We start from the raw sequence: 16,432 nt of genomic DNA, 5'->3' as shown, positions 1-16,432 counted from the left end.
TTGTGGCCTAAAGGCAGAATCCTGCATTTGTCTTTATTGAATGTCATTTTATTAATTTCAGCCCAATTTTCTAGTCTATCCAGGTCCCTTTGGATTTTATTCCTGTCTTCCATTGTGTTAGCTATCCCTCCCAGTTTCGTATCATCCGCAAACTTCATAAGGCTTCCCTCCACCCCGTCATCCAAGTCATTGATAAAAATGTTGAAGAGTATCAGCCCCAGGACAGAACCCTGTGGCACTCCACTCGAAACCTCCTTCCAGTCCGACGCAGAGCCACCGACAACCACTCTTTGAGTACGGTTTTCCAACCAGTTGTGAATCCACCTGACAGTATTTCCATGTAGTCCGCATTTGACCAGTTTGCTAATCAAAGGGTCATGGGGGACTTTGTCAAATGCTTTGCTGAAATCTAGATAGATGACATCTACAGCATTTCCACCATCTACTAAGCTAGTGACCCGATCAAAAAAAGAGATGAGATTAGTTTGACAGGATTTTTTCTTGACAAACCCATGCTGGCTCCTACTAATCACAGCATTGTCATCTAGATAGTTGCCAATGGACTCTTTTATTATCTGTTCTAATATCTTTCCCGGTATTGAAGTCAGACTGACCAGCCTGTAATTCCCCGGATCTTCTTTTTTACCCTTTTAAAAGAGCGGGACGACATTTGCCTGTCTCCAATCCTCCGGCACCTCTCCCGTTCTCCAGGATTTCTCAAAGATGATGGCAAGAGGTTCCGAGAGTACATCAGCAAGTTCCTTCAATACTCTGGGATGCAGTTCATCAGGCCCTGGAGATTTGAACTCATTTAGGTTAACTAGGTATTTCCTGACTATCTCCTTATCAATCTTGAACTGCACTCCCGACCCCTTACTGAGATTGCTACCGATGCAAGGTTGCACACTGTTCCCTTTTTGGGAGAAAACGGAGGCAAAATAGGTGTTGAGCAGTTCTGCCTTTTCCTCGTTATCTGTCAACATTTTGCCATCTTCATTGAGCAGCAGTCCCACCGTTTCCTTGGTCTTTCTCTTGCTTCGAACATATCTGAAAAACCCCTTTTTGTTGTTCCTCGCTTCCCTCGCCAGCCTCAGCTCATTCTGGGTTTTAGCTTTCCTTACGCTATTCCTGCAAGCCTGAGCCGCTCGTCGGTACTCTTCCTTGGTGATGCGTCCTACCTTCCATTCTTTATACATGCTCTTTTTTACTTTTACCTCCTCCACCAGTCTTCCATGTAGCCACATTGGCTTTTTCCGATGTCTTCCGTTTTTCTTCCTCTTTGGAATTGTTTGCGATTGCGCTTTTTGTAATACATTCTTCATGAACTCCCACGCTTCTTGGGCTCCTTTTTTCTGTAGTCTATCTAGCCACGGGATCCTACCCATCATTTGCCTGAGCTTGCTAAAATCGGCTTTCCTGAAATCCAAGGTCCATGTTTGACTATATTCTTCTTTGGCTTTCTCCAGAATCCCGAATTCCAGCATTACGTGGTCACTTTCCCCCAAGGTACCGACCGCTTTAATTCCCGTGACCAATTCGTCCGTGTTAGTTAAGATCAGGTCCAAGATTGCCGATCCCCTTGTTCCTTCTTCTACTTTTTGAAAGAGGAAATTATCAGCAAGGCCCATCAGGAATTTGTTGGAGGCTTTGTGCTTCGCAGAGTTTGTCTCCCAGCAGATATCCGGGTAGTTGAAGTCCCCCATCACTACTACTTCTTGCCTCCTTGAGATTTCAGAGATTTGTTTGAGAAAGGCCTCGTCTACCACCTCTTCCTGGCCAGGGGGTCTGTAGTAGACACCTACTACCATGTCGGTTTTATTTGTTTCTCCATTTATTTTTACCCAAATGGTCTCTATCGGACCCCTTTGTTCGCTCTCTTGGATTTCCATAGTGTCAGGCCCAGGGTGTGACTCAGGAACCAGACCAGTGGTTGTAGTTAATTCGTGTTTTATTAGGGTAATGTCCAAACAAAGACTGCATTTTCTCATGAAGCAATACAGGGATACAGGTCCTGCGGCATTGGGAGAAAGTTGACAGAGCAAGGGACTTCTTCCCGCCTGTTCTTTAAGAAGGGGCCAAACGGGCGCGCAATCTTTCGCTCCTCCTTAACTGCCCCTCAGGTACTGCCCGCCTTCCCCCCCTTCTCTCCTGTCTTTTCAGCTGTCTGCGTGTGCCCGGTGAGGGGGGAAGCATCACCCCCTCCTCTTCTGAAGTTTCCGATTCCAGGATGGGGGATAGGGAAGGGGCTGATGGTAAACTGCCTCCCCGCTTTCTGCTGTGAGCAGCCCTCCCTCTTCCCCCTCTTGCTCTGAGCCTGAAAGAGGGGGAGGCGTGAGAATGTCCAGGGAGGGCTCAGGCTCCCCGTTGCTAAGCGACCTTATCACTGGCAGTTCCTCTGTTTCGTCTTCGCTCCAAAGGGGGGAAGTTCCTCCCCCTTCCCTCTGCCATCCATCCGAATACTCTTCTCCCAACTCTCCAGGATCCAGCTCCCCGGAATTGGGACCCCAGCTCTGCCTTCCGACACATAGAGGTGTATTTGTCTTTGACGTATAACGCTACTCCCCCTCGTTCAGTTTTTTCCCCTCTTGTGTGTAGGATTCAGATCCTGGGCAGTGTTTTGAAAACCTTCCCAATACTTGCTTTTGTGCGGGTAAAAGCATTGCTAATCCCATATGTCCAGAGTAAATCCCATTGAATTCAATAGGATTTACTTTTGAGTAGACATGGTTATGAATGTGGTGAAAATCAATGGGACTTTGGAGTGAATGTAAAAAAGAATTGTTTGTGTTCTCTTTCTGTTCCCCCCCCCCCGTCCTATTTTAAAGCAAGTAGGCAGGGCTTACTTTGGTATTACAGTTTTTATTCTGCAGGAAACTAATACTGATTTTTTAAAAAAACTAATACTGATTTTTCTGCAATGACCACCTGGTTTGACAATAAACTATTATATGGGCTGTATGTATTTATACATCTGCAGAGAGAGAGAGAGAGAGAGAGAGAGAGAGAGAGAGAGAGAGAGAGAGAGAGAGAGAGAGAGAGAGAAGTCTTTCCAACACCCCTGTGAGGTAGGGTTGGAAACCAAGGCAGCTCACAACAAGAAATAAAGCCATTTAAAATCCAATAACCATAAAAACAACTATAAACAGTTGCAAAACAGCATAAAGTGGCATGATTCAGTATTTTGGGTTGTGTGAATGAAGTTGCTTATCACTTGAGGTTGCAGTTCTGCCCCTGTTTGAGTAAGTTCCACTGAATACACTGGGACTTGCTTCTGAATAAATAAACCTAGGATTGCACTATAAGTATCTTTACAGTTTGTGTAAATAATAAATATATTTGATAGTCATGCTTATATAAATATTTCTTCATTTATCATATTTTTGGTTTTTGGTTAGGAATCCTGACTGGTTGTGAGATGCTTAGTTTTCTGCCTTACTCATAGGAATCTTGTTGTGGTTGGTATGGTATTACATTTAGGAAAGTGTTACTGCCTTTTTTTTTTTTTCCTATTTGCATTTCACTTATCTTTAACCTCACTCCGTTACAGCCATAGAAGCAACAGCAGCATATGCAAGATAATTAACTCCCATTACTGATAAGAGCAAGAACTTATAATTATTATTTTAATTAAAACAAGAGGCTTATCAGTACTTTGAAGAGGACCAGATATTTATTTTCTTTCTGAGCCCAGGACTGGGTCTTTCATGATGCCCGGAGGGGGGGGGGAGAATAGTCGATAAGACAGACATCCTGGCATTGGTAATCTAATTAGCAAGGTATGTGTGGGGTTGTTGCACACTTCCAGGCCCAGTTTCATTTTGAGTATGGAGGTGGAACCTGTGTAGATGTGGTTGATCAAAGGGAGAAGAAATTTTAAGTTAAGCAAAGCTCTGCTTTTATAAAACCTAAGAAACATACAGATACTTTGAATGTCTGAGTGCCTGCACCAGTGGAATAGTGGAGGAACTTGTAAAACTTGCTGCAACAGTATTTAGAACTGAGCATGTGGTGTGAAAGACTCCTTTTCCTAAAGTTTTGGCTTCTTGTTTTTCTCCACCCACCACATCTCTGAAATATATCGTATATGGTTAACCGTACTGCTGCCCTGACTTACTTTATGTTTGTTGCTATTTTGTGTTTTTTTATGTTTTTATATTGATTGTGTATTTTTATTGTTTTTATTATATTTGTAAGCTGTGCTGAGCTCTGTTTTTAACAGCAAAAGGGCAGGATATAAATCCTCTTAATCAATCAATAAATACTCCATAGTGTTGGAAACTAGAGTCTAGGCATTTAAGGCTGAAAATGTTGCTTTAAAAAAAAAAAGATTTCTCACATCTTTCCCCAGTTTTTGGTGGTAATTCCTAGGCACAAAAACAAAACAACTGGACAATCCAAATATTAATATGCAAATATTTGCATAATATGCAAATTAGCCTGCCCGGATTTGTGGAACCGGAATATGGCAACCCTAACCCAGAGCTGCCCCGCCACTAGGCACCCTTCATCTGGTAGAGGAGGAGGTCCATGGGGGGTGACACCATGAGTTACCGTACCGGGTGACACCAACCCTAGTGACGCCACTGTGTTTAAGTCAAGTATTCTGAAAGGTTGCACAGCCAGAATTAACTAAACATATTGGGGGAAGGGGTTGTCTTGGGATGAACTTACATTAAAGCATAAAATCCAAATTCTGTTCCTAGATAGCCCAAATTAGTGCAACCCAACCATATCCACCCCCTCTAGGATGCACACCTTAACGTGGTGAGGGGGTTTGAGTGTGTTGAAGAAGCTGAGAGCAATGCTGTCAGGAGTCTAGACCAAGAGGCCAGACTCCTAGCAGGGGCACCCAAGGCGGAATGGTCAAAGCTGAGACACCAGACTAAGTTGCATCCAAAGTCAGAGGAAGGCAATGGTAAACCACCTCTGAATATCTCTTACCACGAAAACCCTATGAACAGAGTATCCAAAATGCAACACGAGATAGTGCTGGAAGATGAGACCCCCAGGTCAGATGGCACTCACCAAGCTACTGGGGAAGAACAAAGGACAAGTACGAGTAGCGCTGTGACTAATGACGCAGCTGGGTCAAAGCCGAAAGGAAGCCCAGAGGCTGATGCGCACAGATCCGAAAGGAGAGTCCGGAGTTGTACGACACACACAATGGGGTTGCTTTAATAGTGAGAAGTGATGTAGCAAAAGCAATTAGGAGCTACAACGCAAGGTCTGACCGAGTTATATCAATGAGATTAATGAGAAACCTATTAACATAACCATCATCCAAGTCTATGCTCCGACGTCAAATGCAAAAAAGAGGAATTGGAGAGATTTTATGCAGAAGTACAAGAAGAAATTGATCACACACCAAAACAAGATGTGCTGATAATCATGGGGGATTGGAATGAAAAAGTAGGGAACAGAGAAGAACTAGGAATTGTGGAGAAATGGGGCCTAGGAGACAGAAATGAAGCGGGAGAAAGACTTATTGAATGAATTCTGTGAAGCCAATAATTTGTTTCTTGCAAACACATTTTTTGAACAACCGAAAAGATGACTGTACACGTGGACATCACCAAATGATCAATATAGGAATCAAATGGATTATATAATTGGTAGCAGAAGATGGAGAAGTTCCATACTTTCTGCAAAAACAAGACCAGGAGCAGACTGCGGTACAGATCATGAACTGGTCGTATCGAAAATCAGAGTAAAACTAAAGAAGACCAACAAAGCAATCATAATGCCAAAATACAATTTAAATAACATCCCAGAAGCATATAAATATCAAATAAGGAACCAGTTTGAGGCTTTAAACTTAGTTGACAGAGAAGCAGAAGAACTATGGAATGAAGTCAGAGATATTATCAGAGAAGAATGCAAAAAGACAATACCTCTAGTTAAAAAGAGAGAAAGACCTCAATGGATGACTGAAGAAACTCTTAAAATGGTTAAAGAGAGAAGGAAAGCAAAAGCAAAAGGAGATAGAAACACAGTCAGAACCCTAAATGCAACAATAAGGCGACTAGTACGTAGGGACAAAGAGAACTATTACAATAGTTACTGTATAGAAATAGAAGAGGACAACAAAAAGGGTAGAACAAGAGCCCTGTTCCAAAAGATTAGAGAAATGAAAGGGAAATTTAAATCAAGAGTCGGGATGTTGAATAATCAACAGGAGAACACACTGACTGACCGAGATGAAATAAAAGGAAGATGGAAGCAATACACTGAAGAAGTCTACAAAAGAGATGCCCGGATGACAAGATTCATTCACAGAGGAACCGTATGATGAAGAACCAGAAATTTTAGAATGTGAGGTGAAAGCTGCTCTTAAAATACTTGGAAGAAACAAATCACCAGGAATAGATGGCAAACCAATAGAGTTGCTACAAGCTACTGAGAATGAATCTGTCCAAATTTTGACAAAAATTTGTTAAGAAATATGGAAAACTAAACAATGGCCCATAGACTGGAAGCGTTCCATATAATAATAATAAATAAATAAATTTTATTTTTTTCAGCCGCCGATCTGTCCGGGTTAGGGACACTCTAGGCGACGAACAACAAGAATAAAACAATACATATACATATCGACATAATCAATTTTAAGCTAAAAAACCATCCGTTAATTCAGTTATAACATAAAATTAATCTGTCCCAATCTTGTAGGCCTGCCTGAACAGCCGGGTCTTCAGGGCTCGGCGATAGCTGGACAGGGAGGGAGCATGTCTGAGATCGAAAGGGAGGGAGTTCCAGAGGGTGGGGGCCACAACAGAGAAGGCCCTCTCTCTGGTCCGCACCAGCCTAGCTGTTCTCACCGGTGGGACCGAGAGAAGGTCTTGCGAGGCTGATCTCGTCAGGCGGCACAATCGGTGATTCTGGAGGCGTTCCTTCAGATATACTGGGCCGAAACCGTATAGGGTTTTAAAGGTCAACACCAACACCTTGAATTGGGCCCGGTAGACAACTGGTAGCCAGTGAAGATCTAATAACACTGGGGTGATATGATCCCAGCGACGGCTATGTGTAATCAAGCGTGCCGCCGCATTCTGTACCAGCTGTAATTTCCGGACCGTTTTCAAGGGTAACCCCACGTAGAGCACATTGCAGTAGTCTAAGCGAGAGGAGACCAGGGCATGTATCACCTGAGGGAGCAGGTGAACAGGAAGATAGGGACGCAGTCTCCATATCAGATGTAATTGATACCAAGCTGCCCGGCTCACTGCTGTAATCTGAGCCTCCATGGACAGCTGGGAGTCAAGTATGACCCCAAGACTGCGGACCTGGTCCTTCAGGGGTAAACGTACCCCATCAAGCATCAGGTCAGTAATTCCTAACTTCCTTTTATCTCCCACTAGTAATACCTCAGTCTTGTCGGGGTTCAGCTTCAGCCTATTCTCTCCCATCCATCCACTTACGGATTCTAGGCACTTGGACATGGTATTCACAGCCAACTCCGGTGAGGACTTAAAGGAGAGATAGAGCTGAGTGTCATCTGCGTACTGATGGCACTGCAACCCAAAACTCCTGATGATTGCTCCCAGTGGTTTCACATAGATGTTGAATAGCATGGGAGAGAGGATAGAACCCTGTGGCACTCCACAATGAAGAGGCCAAGGGTCTGAAACCTCATCTCCCAATGCCACCCGTTGCTGCCTATCCGAGAGATAGGAACGGAACCACTGCAAGACTTTGCAATATACATCCCAATTCCAAAGAAAGGGGATCCCAGAGAATGCAGTAATTACCGAACTATTGCCTTAATATCCCATGCAAGTAAAGTAATGCTCAAGATTCTACAACAAAGGCTCTTGCCATATATGGAGTGAGCAATGCCAGATGTCCAAGCTGGATTTAGAAAGGGAAGAGGCACCAGAGATCATATCGCAAACATACGTTGGATAATGGAACGGACGAAGGAATTTCAGAAGAAAATCACCCTGTGCTTTATAGATTACAGCAAAGCCTTTGACTGTGTAGATCATGAAAAACTATGGCATGCTTTCAAAGAAATGGGGGTGCCACAGCATCTGATTGTCCAGATGCACAACCTATACTCTGCACAAGAGACTACTGTAAGGACAAACTATGGAGAAACCGGTTGGTTCCCCATCGGAAAGGATGTGAGACAGGGGTGTATTTTATCACCCTATTTGTTTAATCTGTACGCAGAACATATCATACGGAAAGCGGGATTGGACCAAGATGAAGGAGGTGTGGAAATTGGAGGGAGAAATATCAATAATTTAAGATATGCAGACGATACCATACTACTAGCAGAAACCAGTAATGATTTGAAACGAATGCTGATAAAAGTTAAAGAGGAAAGCACAAAAGCAGGACTACAGCTGAATGTCGAGAAGACTAAAGTAATGACAACAGAAGATTTGTGTAACTTTACAGTTGACAGTGAGGATATTGAACTTGTCAAGGATCATCAATACCTTGGCACAATCATTAACCAAAATGGAGACAATAGTCAAGAAATCAGGCTAGGACTGGGGAGGGCAGCTGTGAGAGAAGCAGAAAAGGTCCTCAAATGTAAAGATGTATCACTGAACACCAAAGTCAGGATCATTCAGACCACGGTATTCCCAATCTCTATGTATGGGTGTGAAAGTTGGACAGTGAAAAAAGCAGGTAAGAGAAAAATCAACTCATTTGAAATGTGGTGTTGGAGGAGAGCTTGATGGATACCAAGGACTGCAAAAAAGACCAATGATTGGGTGTTAGAACAAATTAAACCAGAACTTTCACTAGAAGCTAAAATGATGAAACTGAGGTTATCCTACTTTGGACACATCATGGGAAGACATGATTCATTAGAAAAGACAATAATGCTGGGGAAAACAGAAGGGAGTAGAAAAAGAGGAAGGCCAAACAAGGGATGGATTGATTCCATCAAGGAAGCCACAGACCTGAACTTACAAGATCTGAACAGGGTGGTTCATGACAGATGCTCTTGGAGCTCGCTGATTCACAGGGTCGCCATAAGTCGCAGTCGACTTGGAGGCACATAACAACAACAACAAACTACATCCATGTTTCCTTACAACCAGTCTTGCTTCTTCTACTTGAGAGGGGGACGGGACCGAATAATAGTATGCAGAGTAATGAGTACATACAGATAGACAGAAGAGCACAGACCTATTAGAAATCTGGCTTAGCCTGGCTCAGATTTTGAGATTTCGCCAGGCACCATCCCAAGGTCTTCAAGGGAGTCCCTGTGATACAGGTCAGGATATTCACAAGACCAGCTCAACACATCAAACTGCACACAGGAAAACCAAACATAGCTTGACTTTCCCCCTTCTGAGGAAGTGATTTTGTGGATCAGCCCCCAGGGAGGCCCTTGCAGGGGTAGCTTCTTGGCTGGCAGCTGGGCAAGTCCGAGTCCGCCTCCTCTCTGTGCCCCAAGAGGCCCTTCCCCAATACTCACGCGATGCCACTGGCCCCTGAGCCGCACACTGGGCCTGCCCAGCCTCTTTGTTCTCTGCAGCAGGAGGGGTGGAGCCAGCCACCAGGGGGAAGGCTCTTTTGCGGGCACAGGCTGCCTTCATCACCATTCTGGCTGGGCGGCTCATACAGGCTGGACCCTGAGATCCAGGGCTGGAGGATGGATCCAGCTGCTGCAGCCGGCTTTTCAGCCCCATTTCCTCCTTGGTGCTCCTGAAAAGAGAAACCCAATGACTGCTCCCTCAAAAGCACCGCTTTCCAAGATACGAAGTTGTTGGAAGGGTTCTGCCACCAGGGGGCAGGAGTGAGCAAAAGAATTATGACCACAAATTTATTTTATTATTATTTATTTATTTATTAAATTTAGTTGGAAATTAGAAAGAGACCATCTGTTCTCTATGGACATAACTTGTCACATCCCAAAATGGAATATCTTGTGCCTAAAGCATCCCTGACTGATGACTGTCCAGCCTTTCACTGAAGATCTCCAGATGTTTTAGACTACCCCAAGAGGTTATCCTCCAGATGTTTTAGACCAGAGGTAAGGAACATTTTTCAGACCAAGGGCCACATTCCCTTCTGGGCAGCCTTCCTGGGGCCACATGCAAAAGTAGGGAAAGCAATGAATATAAATTTTACCTTTGTACGGTAGGCTTCTACCTACACAGTGCCACGAACTCACCTATATCCTCCCTCCAGGCAGGCAAGAGGAATTATCAGAGTTATTATTTATTTATTATTTTATTTATACCCCGCCCTTCCTTCCAGCAGGAACCCAGGGTGGCAAACAGAAACACTAAAAACAGTTTAAAACGTCATAAAAAGATCATAAAATACATTAAAACAAAACAACATTTTTGAGTTGAAGGGCACATTCCAGCCACGCAAAAACACAAAGCAGGGCCTATAGGGGGTGTGGCTGAGGAGAGTCCCAAGGGCCAGATGGAGAGTTTTGGAGGAACACAGCCAGTTCCCCCAGCTCTGTTTTCAACAATAACTCCCATCAGCCCCAGCCAACACCGAATCTAAAACGCGGGGAAGGCACCAGTCTGAAGGAGGCTATTCTGGGAGATTGAAATGCTTCCCTGGCAGCTTCTGGGGCTTACCCTGTGACATATCTTGTGATGGTCCATCACATCATCCTATTTGACAAAGGCTGTTTATCATCCTCCCTCCTAAACTACAGTGCCCAGAACTCAAGATTCCAATTACGGCCTACAATGGGAAGCAATTTCATAGCTGCTACATGCAGCAACATACTGGGTCTCCCATCAGGATTTAAGTCACAGTGAATACTTCAGATGAGCGACTTTAGAAAGTCACATGTACTTAAACAAGCCCCAGCACTCCTTCACTGGCAGACCTCCTACATGTAAGATACTTACGACGGGACCTCTGGGAAGAATGTTCTGCAAAAGGCTGCACTGGAGAGCCACGGACTACTGGTGGGCTCAGGTGGAGCCTGTGGGCGACAAAGAGGGTGCAAGGATAGGGATAACTTTTCAGAAAGAGGTCTTTTTTAAAAGAATAGGGCTATCAAACCAGGAAAATCCTGTTAGGTTAGATTACTACAATGTGTTATATGTGGGGCTGCCTTTGAAGACGGTTCAGAAACTGCAGCTGGTGCAGAATTTCAGCAGCCAAATTGCTCACCGGGCAGGACGGTTTGAGCCCATAACACCAATTCTGGCACAACTGCACTGGCTTTTATTGACTGTAAGTTACTGTCAGTCCACCTTGTGAAAAAAAGCAACCAACAAATTTAATAAGTAATAATAGTAAGATACTAGACCAAAATCAGTTGTTTTGCTTCTATAGCTCAGCTCAGATACATAAAAACACTGACTCCAATTTTTGTGTGTTATTGAAAGCACCTTGGACAGCTCCTTGAAGTGTGGACTAAAACCCAAAGCAGATTCACTGCCCCACTGACATCAGAGCCACCAGCCTCCGCTGCATGCTGGGCTAAAACGATGGTCCCTCTAGCTCAGCCAAATGCTTCAAGGATGTTTACAAGCAGGACATTGGGAAGATATTCATCCTTGCCAGTATCTGGCAGTCAAAGGCAGAGCAAGGAGTCTGAGCTTCTGAATAATGGCAGTAGCTAGCAGCAGTAGCTATATCCTCCGCGTATTTTACCTTTAACCCCCCTTGAGTGCTTTCCCCTTCCAGGGAGGGAAAGCAGCTTGCAGAAGAGGGTGGTTTTGAGCAGACAAACAGCAGAACTGGCGGCCTCCAAAAACTATTTTTCAAGTGTTTTTAAAAAAGGGAAATTGTACTCACACTTTCTGCTTAATGTCTAGTTTGGCCGTAAGAATATTTTGTTGCTGAACCTTGCCTCTATGCTTGCATAAAATTGCAGGATAGCAACTGATGAGCCAAAAGATCTCCCACAGGCCTGTACCTGACTAGGAAAAGAGGCTGGGCCTGCTTTGCTGTCGTCAATGTCCAGCAGAGTGCGGATTCGTAAGAAGGAGAGGCCAAACTGGGTGCGTTTGTTGAAGGGCTGGCTACACGTGAGCCTGATGCGATCCCACTTCTCACCCAGAGCAGAAGCCAGGAAGTCTCCTGTAAGATACAGGAAGGGGGACACTGAGCAAGTAGAGCCATGGCCATTTACAGCCCTTGGGTGTCCATATGAGTGAACGGCACTCACTTATAGAATCAGAGTTGGAAGGAGCCTGTAAAGGCCAATGAGTCCAACCCCCTGCTCAAGGCAGCAATCCACTTCTTCTTTACCTTCTTTAAACATCCGGACCCCTGAACGATTCTTATCCAGCTTAGAGTCTGCTGGCATCATCAAGGTGGTGGTGGGCAACAGAGTAAGGTAACTCTGGTCTAGAGGCCAGGAGGATCTTCCCACATCTATCTGAAGGAAGGCAGAGCCACAGTTTCCTGGAGACCACAAACAGAAAACCAAGTTCTGCACCAAAAAAGCCATAATTTGACTGTCAGTCAACGGAAAGCTGTCTCCCCCTAGCATCACCTCCCCTTCCCCCTCAATTGTGGCATAATCATGGAGTGCTCACAAACATTCTAGCTACTTAGAGCCCCATAGTCTACCCTAGCCTGCTGCTGCATTTTGATGAGCAACAGGCTCAACTATGTAGTCACCAGCTGTGTACAAACCTACAGTGTGTTTTTTTTGCTCAGAATGCTGACACCTTATTGAAGAACATGTAGCCTAATATATTTTAAATAACACTTTGGGCTCAATTAAAAGCAGCGTGTCACTTGCTCTATACTTCTAATCCAGTCTCACAGTTAGACTGGCAGTGATTGCCTCACTATTCCCTCCCACATGCTTACCCACATCAATGAAGCCAACGCGACTTGCTTGTTCCAACTGAAGCTCTGCTTTTAGCTGCCGGCTCCGATCCTGGGGAGAGCTGAGCCAAGGCCGAAGGTCTTCTTCCTGCAGCAGATTCTCCACCGGGAACTTAGGATCCTGCCGCAGAAGAAGGAGGGGAGAAACAAGAACTGAGGAGCACAGTTCAAGGCTCTGCAAGCCTCCCTTGCGAGTTATTTTCATTCTGGGTATTATCAGGGCAGTATATTATTTGTCTGCACCCAGTAGATTGTTGCAGAGCTGACAATGAACATGAACTTGTGTGTGCAATGCTTGGTAAGTTCCTAGCAGCCAGAGGAGACTAATACTGCTGAGAGTCTGTGTCTGAGTTCTGCATTGCATTGCTAATTAATGTATTTGTAAGAACATTAATTTATTTATGAGAATATTAATATGCTGCTTTTTGGCACTAAGAGCAACTTACAATAAAACAACTGAAATACAATAAAATCAACTAGTTACAATTTGGAACTCGAAAAGAACTAGTTACACTGAGCTAGTGACTCCACAGTAACTGGCATTTTTATTTTAAATCCGTATCCAACAACTTTTATTATTATTAAATAGTAATTAATGTACTAATATACTGGATGTTTCAACCTCAACTTGTTTCATATCAGAAAACTCCATATTTTTCCATAACATATAAAGCTAAAAAGAGCAATAAATGTTACCTGAGATGTGAAAGATACACAATATTTAATTTTAACTGGAGCCATTTCCAGGTTTTCTGTGAAACCCCGTCATTTGCTCTAATTTTCATTTGTGTCCTGTAGACTTCCCCATCACAGGTTCCATCTGGTATTGAGAAAAGAGATGGAGTTAATTTTTTATTTAGGTTTCTGTATCCCCAGCTAAAAAATACTCCCTTGGTACTCCACTGAACAGAAATCCAACAGCATAACCCCATAAGTATTTACTCCAAAGTAAGCTCCACAATGGGACTTACACCTCATGTGATTAGGTTTGCAGACTAAGGCTGCAATCCTAAACATACTTACCTAGGAGCAATTCCCACTGAACACATTGCATCTTACCTCTGAGTAAACATGTACAGGATGGTGCAGTGTGTGTGATTCCACTTGCTTACACTCAGACCCCTGGACTTTTCCCCCTGTTTTTCTGCTGTTTGCCACGCCAACATTTAGATGCCTTGTTTATCTGTGGTGCTGCTCTATCAAGTACTTATGAAAACATACCTGTCATAGTTACAGCCTTGCAATTAAGCCCACACAAGTTACTAGCCTGCAAAGCTTTTAACCAAGAAGTTAGTAGCCTCTGCTTCTATGTGGTCCTAGAGAAGGGGAAACACTTTCCTCTGCAGAGAGCACGGAAACCAAGCTGGCTGGCAGTGAAGGCTGCTCATTCACCTGCATGGAATTTCTGATCACCTAGGGCTACCAGGCAAGTTGTTAAATGCAAAGCAGATGCTCTACCACTAAGCTATGACCCTTCCCCAAATAGGAATCATATGGAAAACCTAGGAAGCTGCCTTATACCAAGTCAGACTGACGGGAATTTTGTAGTTCATTGGACTGGGGGTCCTTGAGGGAATTGAAGACACAGGCCTGCAGCAAAAGGTAGGCCTTTATTGGATGGCAAGCATATGCTTGGTCAGACTCCCTCTGAGAGAGTGGAAAACTGCAGCATGGTACTGCTTGCCTGGAGTTTTATACGCTTCAGGACAAAGAAATCAGCATTAACAAATCAGGAGTTTACACATCAGTATTACATAGTCATTACAGTATTACATAGGCATTGCAATAGGCATTGCATAGTCTACATTGTTCTAGTCAGTTTGGCAATGTTTAAAACTTCACATCCCAATACATTTTCGCCACAAGCTGAGTACTCCAGCTAATGAGCATTTTAGTTAATGCAATCCTTCCTACATTTTGGAGAGTACAGAGATGCTCAGTGTCTGTTCAGTGTTATCTTATCTAAGAGTTCAAGCTGTTCCATACAAACCAACACAGTCAGGGAAGACAGCTTCAAGAAGAAAAGGGTTCTAGCTGGCTACTAAACTTATTAAAATATTATAAACCTTTATAGCTTTGTAAAACAATATATTTTGCTTATTGTTTGAAAATAAATATTCCCCATCAAGACCGCTGATCCATCTAGCTCAGTGCGGTCAGCTCTGACCAGCAGTGACTCTCCAGCGGCGGAGTCTTTTTCCACCCACACCTGGGAGACGCTGAGGGCTGAGCCAGGTCCCTTCTGCATGCAAAGCAGACACTCTGTCACTGCTAGCTCTTTCCTGTTTGGCCCTTCTGGTAACAAAAACAGGTAGCAGCAGTAACTTAATTTATTGTAACACAAGAAAAGCCAGCTGGGAAGTTGGTGATGATATCTGAGGATTTGTTGTTGTTATGTGCCTTCTGACTCTGGGGGGCCAATTTTGTACTTATTGTTCTGGGATCCTAGGACAGCACCCCCTGCGCTTCCCAGCCAGAGCCCTCTTTAACTTACTGTAAGGCCTAAAACCAACACTCTCCCTCTGTTGCTGCCACCAATCTGAAGAGGCAACTTTTGTTGTTGTTATGTGCCTCCAAATAGACTACGACTTATGGTGACCCTATGAATAAGTGACCTCCAAGAGCATAAACCACCCTGTTCAGATCTTGTAAGTTCAGGTCTGTGGCTTCCTTTAGGGAATCAACCCATCTCTTGTTTGGCCTTCCTCTTTTTCTATTCCCTTCTGTTTTTCCCAGCATAATTGTCTTTTCTAGTGAATCATGTCTTCTCATGATGTGTATGATAACCTCAGTTTCGTCATTTTCGCTTCTAGTGATTTGTTGTTGTTATGTGCCTTCCAAGTCGACTATGACTTATGGCGACCCTTTGAATCAGTGACCTCCAAGAGCATCTGTCATGAACCACCCTGTTCAGATCTTGTAAGTTCAGGTCTGTGGCTTCCTTTATGGAATCGGTCCATCTCTTGTTTGGCCTTCCTCACCCAATTATTTGTCTTTTTTGCAGTCCATGGTATGCACAAAGCTCTCCTCCAACACCGCATTTCAAATACCTCTGCTTAAAAATACGCACCAAGAGGCAGCATCTGTGGACCCCCCCCCGTTTTTAATTCAGGGGAGGGGAGGGGGGTTGAACTTCCCACCTGCCCCCTCCCCATCACAGTTCACCCCCAAGTCAGGTTGAGAGATGGCAACTCCCGCCCCCGAAAAAAATTAACTTCAGAGGCCCAGCTGCAGTTACCTTAGACCCAAGGCAGGCAACTCTCAGCGGGCACTGCGCCCACGTGACCACGAATTAACATATGCAAATGAGCAGGGCGAGCAGCCACTTCGGACCCCCCCTCCACATTCATTCATTCATTCTTTCTTTCTCTCCTTCCTTCCTTCGGTCTCTCTTCTTCTTCTCAATCTCCCGCCAAAACCACCCCTTGACCTTTGACCTTCCCTGCTGAGAAGCTGCCCGCCCCTCAGTCTGACGTAAAAGAGGCCATTCATTAAACTTCTTTATTTTTTATTTTTATTTTTATTTTAGAAAAATGCTTTCCCCTACAGAGAGAAGCGGACTCGCTTCAAATTGCAAAGGTGCCTTTTCGTTCCGTAACAAAATTAAGGCCGTCTGACAGGAGGCGCTGCTGTGCATGCTGGGAGCTGT

At 44.2% G+C, this 16,432-nt stretch overlaps 1 protein-coding gene across 1 annotated transcript in view; it reads right to left on the bottom strand.

The window, feature by feature from the left end:
* XNDC1N (XRCC1 N-terminal domain containing 1, N-terminal like) overlaps positions 1 to 16,110 on the bottom strand; it is a 58,242-nt gene extending 42,132 nt beyond the window's left edge. Inside the window, exons 1-7 of the mRNA XM_061629741.1 lie at positions 16,022 to 16,110; positions 13,480 to 13,603; positions 12,766 to 12,904; positions 12,196 to 12,351; positions 11,861 to 12,024; positions 10,842 to 10,918; positions 9,440 to 9,669 (exon numbers count right to left, since the gene is read on the bottom strand). Coding sequence (XP_061485725.1) covers positions 9,440 to 9,669; positions 10,842 to 10,918; positions 11,861 to 12,024; positions 12,196 to 12,351; positions 12,766 to 12,904; positions 13,480 to 13,524 — 811 coding nt within the window. The 5' untranslated portion in view covers positions 13,525 to 13,603; positions 16,022 to 16,110. The remainder of the gene's footprint in view (positions 1 to 9,439; positions 9,670 to 10,841; positions 10,919 to 11,860; positions 12,025 to 12,195; positions 12,352 to 12,765; positions 12,905 to 13,479; positions 13,604 to 16,021) is intronic.
* Positions 16,111 to 16,432: the final 322 nt, after the last annotated feature.

This window comes from Rhineura floridana, chromosome 5, assembly GCF_030035675.1.
Source record: "Rhineura floridana isolate rRhiFlo1 chromosome 5, rRhiFlo1.hap2, whole genome shotgun sequence".
Lineage (NCBI taxonomy): Eukaryota > Metazoa > Chordata > Lepidosauria > Squamata > Rhineuridae > Rhineura > Rhineura floridana.
The sequence above is the reverse complement of the archived record's forward strand: the minus strand, read 5'-3'. Positions and strand labels throughout refer to the sequence as shown.